This window comes from Hemitrygon akajei, chromosome 31 (genome assembly GCF_048418815.1).
Source record: "Hemitrygon akajei chromosome 31, sHemAka1.3, whole genome shotgun sequence".
NCBI classification, from domain to species: Eukaryota; Metazoa; Chordata; class Chondrichthyes; order Myliobatiformes; family Dasyatidae; genus Hemitrygon; species Hemitrygon akajei.
Window position 1 is genome coordinate 14,734,700 of NC_133154.1, and position 12,210 is coordinate 14,746,909.

Here is a 12,210-nt window from a genome sequence, read left to right on the forward strand (position 1 = left end):
GATGAGAAGACTGATGGGACTGACGGCTGACAAATCCCCAGGTCCAGATGGTCTGCATCCTAGGGTACTAAAGGAGGTGGCCCTGGAAATTGCGGATGCATTGGTAATCATTTTCCAATGTTCCTTAGATTCAGGATCAGTTCCTGAGGATTGGAGAATGGCTAATGTTATCCCACTTTTTAAGAAAGGAGGGAGGGAGAAAACAGAGAACTATCGACCTGTCAGCCTGACATCGGTGGTGGGGAAGATGCTAGAGTCCATTATTAAGGATGAAATAGTGGCATATCTAGATAGCAGTGATAGGATTGGGCCGAGCCAGCATGGATTTACCAAGGGTAAATCATGCTTGACTAATCTGTTGGAGTTTTTCGAGGATGTAACCAGGAAGTTAGACGGGGGAGATCCAGTGGATGTAGTGTACCTCGATTTTCAGAAGGCATTTGATAAGGTCCCACATAGGAGATTAGTGGGTAAAATCAAAGCTCAGGGCATCGGGGGGAAGACATTGACATGGATAGAAAACTGGATGGCAGATAGAAAGCAAAGGGTAGCGGTGAATGGGTGTTTCTCGGAATGGCAGGTGGTGACTAGTGGGGTTTACAATTTACGTCAACAATTTGGATGAAGGCATTGAAAATAACATCAGCAAATTTGCTGATGATACTAAGCTGGGTGGCAGTGTGACATGTGATGAGGATGTTAGGAGAATTCAGGGTGACTTGGATAGGCTGGGTGAGTGGGCAGATATTTGGCAGATGACGTTTAATGCGAATAAGTGTGAGGTTATCCACTTTGGGAGTAAGAACAGGAAGGTAGATTATTATCTGAATGGTGTAGAGTTAGGTAAGGGAGAAATACAAAGAGATCTAGGAGTCCTTGTTCATCAGTCACTGAAGGTGAATGAGCAAGTGCAGCAGGCTGTGAAGAAGGCTAATGAAATGTTGGCCTTTATTACAAAGGGAATTGAGTACAAGAGCAAGGAAATCCTCTTGCATTTGTACAGAGCCCTGGGGAGACCACACCTGGAGTATTGTGTACAGTTTTGGTCTCCAGGGTTAAGGAAGGACATCCTGGTTGTAGAGGAAGTGCAGCGTAGATTCACGAGGTTAATTCCTGGGACTTCTGGACTGTCTTACGCAGAGAGGTTAGAGAGACTGGGCTTGTACACGCTGGAATTAAGGAGATTGAGAGGGGATCTGATTGAAACATATAAGATTATTAAGGGATTGGACAAGATAGAGGCAGGAAATATGTTCCAGATGCTAGGAGAGTCCAGTACCAGAGGGCGTGGTTTGAGAATAAGGGGTAGGTCATTTAGGACAGAGTTAAGGAAAAACTTCTTCTCCCAGAGAGTTGTGGGGGTCTGGTATGCACTGCCTCGGAAGGTAGTGGAGGCCAATTCTCTGGATGCTTTCAAGAAGGAGCTAGATAGGTATCTTATGGATAGGGGAATCAAGGGATATGGGGACAAGGCAGGAACCAGGTATTGATAGTAGTTGATCAGCCATGATCTCAAAATGGCGGTGCAGGCTCGAAAGGCCGAATGGTCTACTTCTGCACCTATTGTCTATTGTTAAATTACTGGACTAGTAGTCAGATTTCTAGGTCATTGATTTGGAGATATGAGTTCAAATCCCATTTCAGTAGCTGGGGGGTGGGTGGTGAGATGGTGGTGGTGGTGGTAAATTCAAGTAATTAAATCTGGAATTAAAGTTAATCCCAGCAGAACCTATCTAATTGATTAATGTTCTTCAGGGAAGAAAATCTGCTGACCTTACCAGATCTGGCCCACTCGTGAGTCCAAATTTTCCAACGCTGTTAAATTTGCACTGCTTTCTCAGTTCAGTGGCAATTATTAAAGAACAGTAATGCCATTGGCAGTGATAGTATCTCCTTTGAAGACATAAATAAAATCAATGACCAAAGATACACTTCTGGCTCAGCTGTCTCTAGAAGTGTCCAGGGGTAAGAAAACTCAGGAACTGTCTCTGAGCCACTCTTGTTTACCACAGAGCCTGTGACTGGGTTGATACTGTTGTGAAAAGGATAATGAAGATATTAACATAATTTGTGATACATTCTTTAGAACCAGTGTTCAGATATATTCACTAATGAGACCACAGTGATATTCACAAAACTACAGAAATACAATATTTAAATGACAAAGGAATACAGAATCATAAATTGCATTGAGTTGTCTGATCTTTGGTGGATAGATTGCCAGAGCTTTTAGTTTGCTGATGGTAAATCCCTCTGGCCTTTATTAAGATAATTGATGAGAGAACCAGAAGATCATGATGATGAAGATCACATTAAGGCCTGAACACCAGCTTTACAGGGAGTGGAGTAAACAGATTCAGTATCAAAAAGAAATTGAATAAACTTTTGAAAATATAAAATGTGTGGTGCAGACAACAGGACTAATCAGTAAGTCCTAAGAAGGTGACAGGTTTGATAGGACTAAGATCTTCCTTGCTGAGCTGTACTGTTCAAGTTATGATAAAACTCAGTGCTTTAAAGGTGCTTGGAATTCGCTAATAATTATTGCAATGAACCATTGTCAGGAAATTCCTAACATTAATGGTTTGGATCTACCAGAATACATTGATCACTTCCCAGTGAAAGTTAGGGGAAAAGCACTCCATACATATATCTTAATTTCCATTTCAAGGAGGAGACTGATGTAATGATCTCAAGTATTAAAGGCATAGAAAAATACAGTATAGAAAGAGGCCCTTTGGCCCATGTAGTCAGTGCCAAACCATTATTCTTGAATGATAAATCTTTTAGAATCTGGGAAGCTGCAAACCAGGCAGTGGAATAAGACTTACCTCATTTCCCCACAGGAACCTTCTGCCTAGGTGGTTTCCAGATCTCTATCTTGACCACAGTATGTCAGCTCTGTGTGTTGAAGTTGCACACATGAGACAAGTGCACATAAACCAGGCTGAAACTACAGTGCCAATGTGAACAAAAAGAAATGTACAGGTCCTCACCAGCTTACTGACTTTTGTACAGCTTGTACATGTGAATGAATGTTGAGGAGACTGGGGTGGGAGTGATACATTTGCAGACTGATGTGGAGCTGTAGGCAACTTCTGTTGGGTGAGGCGTCAGTTCACAGCTGCATTTCTGACTTGCAAACTGTTTGAATTATGGACAGTTCACAGGAATGGAACCCTTTCATAACCTGGGGATGACCTGTAGTGTAGCTGAATTCATTGCTGAGAGAGATTGCAGTAGAAAGGGGTTCACATGACTGGGAAACTGAGGCCATTCTTTTCTGGGAGGGACTTTTCTAAGCTGGTTGCATTACACATCATTATGAATATGTGTGTTTACTAAATCTGCTGAAGGCTTTAATCTAGCTTGACAAATCATGGAAATGTGAGTGTAGATTCAGCAATTTAGAAATGGTTAATGGTAGAGAGGGTAGTTTGGATGGATAATTTTCGGGAATCATACTAGGCAGGAGGATATCAGTGTGGAGTAATGTTGTTGATAGTGACCATAATTCATAAGGCCAGCATAGTATTAGTAAAAGACAAAGATAAGAACTGGAACCAAGGTCCTCTACCAGGTGAAATGCACCTCAGCAAAGGTGGACTATAAACTGCTCCTTAAAGGTGAATTGGTGTTGGAATAGTGGGAAGCATTTGGGTTGGAGAGTTCAGATAATTTACCTTCCCACAAATCAAAAAGGTAGGACCAAGGGGATGTGCTGGACTTTAAATTCAGTGGCTTTGGAGCACAATGCAGGCATTTCTTTCATATTAAGCTAAAGGATAACGAAGAAAAGGTTAACCATTTCAGTAAAGGATTACTGAATCCATGGGAAAGTGAAAAGTTGGATCCAAAGACCCCCTCTCTTGAATTTTACAATGAAAATAAATATTATTGGAAGTATCATATGAAGACAGTCCATTATCTACACTAGGTGTCTGTGCTGATTTTGTTCATTTACACTCAATCAAAAACAACACGACAGCAATAATTGGATGAATTCCTCCATTAATGACTATTAGGAGCCAATACAGTTTTATAGTACTATAGTAGTATTGGTACTGTTCTAATTTGTTGTATATTTTATTTAAATACACAATTTGTTAAGTCAGTTAAATGGCAGTTAGTCTTTTTTTATATCTTTTTAACAATTTTCATGAAACTTTGGCTAAATAGGTAGATGCTTATTTGGGCTAAAATATACTGGTCATGATGTGTTCCAATTAACCAGAATCCACTGTACTTGGCTTCTGCAAATTACCCCAAGAGTAAGTGGGTGTTGGGAGACTCAGAGTGGAGTTGCTGGGCTTGTGAGAGAAAATAGGTTGTAGAAAAATAAATGTGTGAATGGGATTGATGGGACTGTTCTGAGAACTGTAGAGACTTCATGGGCCAAATAACCTTACGTTGTTAGCAAACATGAAAACAGAGAGATCTTGGAGTGCAGAATGGCAGATTACAGAGGTAGCAGTACACAGGATACTTGTCTTTATTAATGACAGCCAAGAACATTAGAGCTAGAACTGTATCAAACACTCACTAAACACAGCTAGTGCAGGCACAGGTCTGATCACCACACTGTAAATGCACTTGCATTAGAGAGGGTACAGAGGTGTTACATGAGGAGAAACTAGCCAGTTATGAGGAGAAACTGACTAGGCTGTATTTTTTTCCCCCACAGAATGGAAAGAAATTTAATTGAGGGGTATAACAAATGGAAGTTTAGACAGGAAGAACCTATTTCCTTGAGCACAGAGATCAAGAACTTCTCTTACTTTTTCAGTTTGATGAAGAATTTCTGATCTGGAAGGTTAATTGTTTTTCTTTCCACAAACTCTGTCTGACCTGTGAGTGTTCACAACACTTTTTAAGTAAAAATAAAGGATATAAATTTAAGAAAATTAAAAGTGGGAATTAAGAATTCTCTTTAACCTCAAGTGTGACAGGATCAGGAGCTCACTGTCTTTTGCAATGACAAAACGTTCAGAACATTTATAAAAGTTCTTGGATGAGTATTTGAAGCACGGTAACCTACAATGTTATGGGCTCCAGACCGTGCTGTTGGGAGTAATTTGAACATATCGATCAAATGATCTTCCATTCCATGATTTTCTAAGACTACGTTTCTGAGAGAGATTTTAAATAGCCAGGGGCATAAATTTTAAAGAATTAGTAGAAGGTTAAAAAGCAGTTGAAATTATTCTTTTCATTCAGCGTATGATGAAAATCTGGAGCAACAAACAACCTGCTGGAGGAATTCAGCAGTTCAAGCAGTTTCTGTGCAAGGAAAGGAATTGTTGACATTTCGGGCCAAGACTCTTCTTCAGGACTCTTCAGGACAGCACAGTGTGAAAATCTTGTGCTCCCCACCCGAATGGGAAGAAATTCAGAAACCTGCATCACACTGCAAATGTACCTGGATACTATAGTAACCCAGAAGGGTATGGTAGAAGAACTAGAGCGAGATTAATCTGGGTGAATTATTCTTCAGTCAACATGTTGATGCTGGGCTGAATGGCCTCATTCTTTGTTGTTATATAGGTGCAGCATTGGGGGAATGCTGCAGTCACAGGTATTCCCTTTGAGATGTAGTGTTAAGTGCCCACAAGAGGAGACATAAAAGATGGCAGGCATTACTTTTGAAGAAGATCAGGGGAGTTTTCCCTTTATCATTTAAACAACAATCAGCACAGTTATTATCCTGTGTGATCTTGCTCTGCACAAACTGTCAGGGCGTTTCTTCCATCCAAGAGCGACTATATCAAAAACGTAATCCACTTCCAGATGTCTGGTGGTCATGAAAGGTGCCATAGAAATACAAAACCTTTCTCATGGAACAAAGTGAGTTCTGAACATCTTATAGATTCACAAACCCTTCCCTCATGAAACAAAGCAAGTTCTGAACATCCTGACCACCTGAATCCATTTGCAAATATCTCAGAGAAGCTGTGTAATTCCAATCTGAGGTGGGATTTTTACATCTGAGCAGTCAATCCAGTTTTAAGGTAACAGAATGCTTAGGTATCCTGAGACTCTTTGATCCACTCCACTAAACTACATTCAGGTAGATGGATGTGTTGCACAGCCTCAGTAGTGAAAGGGTAGTGCTCTTCATGATCAGACTGCTCTGTGCTCTCATCCACTGATGTTGGCTGCGACCAGAACTTGAAAGAAGTGCCTTCCTTGACTGCCTGGCCTTTAAGTTCCAGACTCCCTGTCCGACAGTGCTCTTTGTCAGCTTTCCTGTGTCTGTGTGGCTCACTACGGAAAGCGAAGTGTTGCTGAGGCTTCATACAGTCTGTGTCTATGGCAGTGTCAGTGCCCCAGAGATGGTGCTCCCTGGTAAAGGGCCACACTGGATCTATTTGCTTGGATGTGAGAACTGGCTTTGAATCGTAGTCTTTTTCCACTGGCCAGAAAACATCGTCTTCATCAAGGATTTGTTTACAGTCTATGAGAAAGTGAAAGAAAATCATTAAACACAAAGTACACTGCAGATGCTGTGGTCAAAGCAACACGTACAAACAAGCTGGAGGAACTCAGCAGGTCGGGCAGCATCCGTGGAAACGAACAGTCAACGTTTCGGGCCGAGACCCTTTGTCAGGATTGAAGAGGGAGGGGCCAGGGGCCCTATAAAGAAGGTGGGGGGAGGGTGGGAAGGAGAAGGCTTGTGGGTGTCAGGTTAAAAACCAATCAGAGGAAAGATCAAGGGGTGGGGGAGGGGAAGCAGGGAGGGGATAGGCAGGAGAGGTGAAGAAGGAATTTAAGGAGAAAGCACTATGGGTAGTAGAAGAAGGTAGAATCATGAGAGAGGTGCTAAGCAGCTGGAGAAGGAGGCAGAGTGAAACTGGGTTGGGGGAAGGGAGAGGGAGGGAATGACTGGAATTTGGAGAATTCAATGTTCATGCCAAGGGGCTGGGGACTACCCAGACGATATATGAGGTGTTGCTCCTCCAACCTGAGTTTGGCCTCATCATGGCAGTAGAGGAGGCCATGTATGGACATATCTGAATGGGATTGTGAAGCAGAGTTGAAGTGGGTGGCAATCGGGAGATCCTGTCTGTTGTGGCAGACGGAGCGGAGGTGCTCGAAGAAGTGGTCCCCCAATTGGCGTCGGGTCTCGCCGAAGTCAAGGAGGCTGCACCAGGAGCACTGGATGCAATAGATGACCCCAACAGACTCACAAGTGAAGTGTTGCTTCACCTGGAAGGACTGTTTGGGGCCCTGAATGGTGGTAAGAGAGGAGGTGTAGGGACAGGTGTAGCAATTATGCTTGCAGGGATAAGTGCCAGGTGGGAGATCCATGGGGAGGGATGTGTGGACCAGGGAGTCACGGAGGGAACAATTCCTGCGAAAAGCAGAGAGGGGAAGAGAGGGAAAGATGTGCTTAGTGGTGGGGTCCTGTTGAAGGTGGCGGAAGTTGCGGAGGATAATATGATGGATCCGAAGGCTGGTGGGGTGGTAGGCGAGCACCTCTGTTCTGTCTGCCACAACAGACAGGATCTCCCAGTTGCCACCCACTTCAACTCTGCTTCACATTCCCATTCGGATATGTCCATACATGGCTTCCTCTACTGCAATGATGACACTAAACTCAGGTTGGAGGAGCAGCACCTCATATACCACTTGGGTAGTCTCCAGCTCCTTGGCATGAACATTAAATTCTCCAACTTCTGTTATTTCCCTCCCTCTCCCTCCCCCATCTCAGTTTCACTCTACCTCCTCCTCCAGCTGCTTATCACCTCTCTCATGATTCTGCCTTCTTCTACTACACAGCGCTTTTACCTTACATTCCTTCTTCACCTTTCCTGCCTATCCCCTCCCTGCTTCCCCTCCCCCACCCCTTGATCTTCCCTCTGATTGGTTTTTAACCTGACACCAACCAGCCTTCTCCTTCCCACCCTCCCCCCACTTCTTTATAGGGCCCCTGCCCCCTCCCTCTTCAGTCCTGACGAAGGGTCTCGGCCCGAAACATTGACTGTTTGTTTCCACGGATGCTGCCCAACCTGCTGAGTTCCTCCAGCTTGTTTATACGTGTTGAAAGAAAATCATTGATACTTTTAGAGAATTTCACAAAATTCACACAGCAGAAACAGATTGAACTGCTTGAGGCTCTAACCGTACTTCCTTTTCTCCTCCTACCCTACCTGCTCATTCCCTTCACTCCTTACTTGCTGATCCAGTTTGCGCCTGTGAAGTTTAACTCAAGGCCTCCCAGTGGTATTGAGTTTTACATTCTAATGTAATGAGGGGTTTGGAGGGATATGGCCTAGGTGCAGGTCAGTGGGACTAGGCAGAAAAATGGTTCGGCACAGCCAAGAAGGGCCAAAAGGCCTGTTTCTGTGCTGTAATGTTCTATGGACAGTCTGTGTGAACACATTTCTCCTGAGGTTCTTTCTCGATTAATTTGTGGTTACCTGATATTTGTAATCCTCAGTATCAGTCTGCTCAAGTGTAAAATTAAAACCCACCCTAAAAGCAAGGACAGCTTCTAAGCTACTGTTATAAGATCCTTGAATGGAACTACCATACAATAAAGATAAACCCTTATCTCACAGTATCCCTTGCCATGGCCATTGCACTTTGTATCAACCTGCACTGCTCTTTCTCTGTAACACAATATATTGCAATCTGTTATTGTTTTCCTTTGGTACTGCTTTGGTGTACAGAATTATTTATCAAGATAACATGCAAACAAAAGCTTTTCTCTATCTTACTACATGTGACAATAGTAAACCAATTACCAAAACAACTGACAACATCCAACCTGAACAAGACTCCCTTCTCAGTCCTTGTAATTCAAACCTGCCCTGATCAGACCTGATTAGTGCTGTAAATATAAGAATTTCAAACATACTATTCACGTGCAGCAATATTAAGGAAGCCAAACTGAACTGCTTGAAGTACTTTTCTGGATCCTATCCATTCCAGCATGCCAACGAATACTTTTTTGCAAAGGTATATTTCATTTCTTCTGTAGAGAGAGTTAAGTGCACTAAATTTCTGGGAATTCACCTCACAGCTGACCTCACCTGGTCCCTTGATATCACTATCCTGAATAAGAAGGAATAGCAGCAACTCCACTTCCTCAGGCGATTGAGGAAAGCAAGCCCCCCCCCCCCCCCACCAACCAACTTAACTAAATTTTACAGGAGCACTCTTGAGAGCGTCCTGACAAGCTGCATCTCCATCTGGTATGGGAACAGCTGAGCATCAGACCGGAAGTCCCTATAAAGGACTGTGAGAATGGCCAAGAGGATCAGAGGGTCTCCCTACCATCCATCAGGGACATTTATCAGGAGTGCTGCATACACAGGGCCCTTGGTGTTATCAAGGATCCCACCCATCCATCCAGCATCCTCTTTGATTTTCTACCATCAAGCAGGAGACTCCAATGCATAAAGACAAGAGTGGTCAGGATGGGAAACAGTTTTTTCCCCTCAGGCCATTAGGCTTCTGAACTCCCTACCATATCACATCTGAAGTGTCACCAGTTACTTTGTTCTGTACCCTACAATACTTAATTTATGCACTTTATTTTGTTTATTTATGTGTAATTAATTTGTAGATTTTATTCTTAGTTTCCTAAGTTATTGTGTGTTATATGTTTGGTATGTGTATTTCTTTGCTTTACTCCCTGGTCCAGAGAAACATTATCTCGTTTGACGGTATACATGTATATAGTTAAAAGACAATAAACTTGACTTCAGTCTTGGGAATGTACAAGTCTCATTAGGCCAGACTGGCTTGGGTCAGGTTCCAACTGTGATATGGATTCCTTTAGGAAACAGAAGCTTCTGTTGAGGTTGGGGATAGTGAGGAGGGTAGTTGAAAATCATGTAATAAAAATTAATAGGTCAGAAATAATGGGGAAATTTTCCCTCATTATTCACCATTGATCATAAAAGGCTTCAGAGGGTTGTAGATCTAGTCAGCTCCATCATGGGCGTAAGCCACTCCACCATTGAGAAACTCTTCAAAACAGCAGTACCTCAAGAATGCAGCATCCAGGACCATTTAGGATATGGTCTCTTCTGACTACTATCAGAGAGAAGTACAGGAGCCTAAAAACCCATGCTCAATGTTTTATGAATAGTTTCTTCTGCTCTGCCATTAGAATTCTGAATGGTCCATGAACCCGCAAACGCTATCTTGCTATTCCTCTTTTACACTATGTATTTATATTGTCATTGAAATATATAGTAAATTATCATACTTTCATTGTACTGCTGTCACAAAACAACAGATTTCACAACTACTGTATGTCAGTGATAATGAATCTGATTCACATTGTGATGAAAATGGGACAAGTTCTGCACTGAATGGTCAGTCAGAGCACTGGCATTATTTGTAAACAATTTGGGAAAAGGTTGACCAAAACTAAGGGAAAGATGCAGCACAAGCATATGTGAACTAGTTAAGTGCATGTACAGAAGAACTCATTGAATTTGCAAATTATCAAATATTTTTCATAAAATGCATACCTGAAGATTTGTTTATGTCATTATAATCCAGAGAGAAATCAGCAGTAGTCTGGGGTTTTGTGACTGGATCTGCTTTCCTACTGTTCACTGTGCTTGGTATCTCCAGGATCCAGGACAGAGGGGTTCCGGTGGGAGGTTGGCGATATCGGGCATACTGCAGCACATCTGTGATCCAGCGGACTTCCTTCCAAATATCATCCAGTTGCTAAAGTTGAAACAATCCAGCTTGTTATAGCATGTGGAATAGGGATAGGGGTAAGGTGGGGGGATCAGGAGAGAAGAACATGGAAGAGCAAGGGAGGAGTGAGAGACAGAGGGAATGAGGAGGCAGCAATTATAAACTGAGTGATATGTTGGTCTTTGTTGCAAGAGGACTTGAAATAAAAGAATAGAGACATCTTGCTCCAGAAACTTGTGAGATCACAGCAGGAATATTTGGACTGGTCTGGTCTTCCTATCCAAAGAAAGATATACTTGCAATATGAGGTTAGCAGAGATATCTAGGATGGATGGGGCTTGTCCTACAAGGATAAATTAAGGAAAATGCACCTGTATTGAAATTGAAATATTCAGAACTCTTGTGGTCCTGACATGGTAGATGCGGGGACCTGTGGGCAGAAAGGATCTAGAACCCCGTTCTTAAAGGAAGGGGTTGAAAGTTTTTCACCTAAAGGTTAGTGACTCTTTAAAATACTCCATCCAAGAGAGCTGTGTCAGCTCAGATGTTGAACGTATCTGAAAGAGAGTTTAATAGATTTTTAGATAGTATGGAAATCAAAGGATATGGGGTTAGTGCAGAAAGTAGCACTGAGGTAAAAGATTAACTTTCATCTTTCTTAATGGCAGCCTGGCTCAAGGGACTAAACGGCCTATTTATGCTTCTATTTCTTTTGGGGAAGGAGGGGATGAGTAGGAGGATGGAAGGACAAGGAAAAAAGACCACAACAAATTGAAGGAAATGGAGAGGTTGGAGGTTGAAAGAATGGAAGACAGATAGTCATACAGCACAGAAACAGGTCCTTCAGCCAACTACATCTATGCTGACCATTGTGCCCATCTACACTAATCCCATTTGCCTATATTAGGACCATACTCTTCTATGCCTTACCTATTTAAGCATCTTTTGAAACGTTCCTTAGACATAGTAATTGTATCAGATTTCATCACCTCTGCAGGATGCATGTTCCAGATATTAAATGACTCAGAGTGTGTAAGAAAACAAGATGGAATGAGAGGGAGAAACAAGAGAGGGTTAAGTAGACAGGGTGCAGATGAGTGTCATAACTTTTAAAAGTCAGTTTCTCACTTCACTCTTCACAATTTACGCTAGGGATGGGTCAGGATATTGGATGCATTTTTACCTGAATGAGATCTGTCACCTGGCCATGTTTCTCCTTTGCTTCAATCAGTTCTGTATTATCAATGGCTTCCCTCAAAGCTTGCTGGGACAGCAAAGAATCAAGTTCCAGTAAAATTGAGGTCTGACAGTACTGTGCAAACAGCTCTTGTTCATAGGTGCAGAAATGCACTGCAATGACAAATTATTGATTATTGAAAAACATATATTTCATAAATAGGTATAAACAAATAAATATTCTTTATTCTGTTTGGTGGAATCAAAATTCTTATAATGGGCATAGTCAATATGAGATAAAACATAGGCCTGGACAGTTACTGGGTCAGATTATGTGATGGAGTTTGGGGAATGGGGAAGATTCTGGAT

General features: G+C 42.3%; 1 protein-coding gene across 1 annotated transcript in view; it reads right to left on the reverse strand.

Moving 5' to 3' along the window:
- Positions 1–4,468: 4,468 nt before the first annotated feature.
- The window catches only part of LOC140718998 (ankyrin repeat and fibronectin type-III domain-containing protein 1-like), a 207,932-nt gene continuing 200,190 nt past the window's right edge, over positions 4,469–12,210 (reverse strand). Inside the window, exons 16-18 of the mRNA XM_073033307.1 lie at positions 11,849–12,015; positions 10,488–10,692; positions 4,469–6,454 (exon numbers count right to left, since the gene is read on the reverse strand). Of these exons, the coding sequence (XP_072889408.1) occupies positions 6,021–6,454; positions 10,488–10,692; positions 11,849–12,015 (806 nt within the window). The 3' untranslated portion in view covers positions 4,469–6,020. The remainder of the gene's footprint in view (positions 6,455–10,487; positions 10,693–11,848; positions 12,016–12,210) is intronic.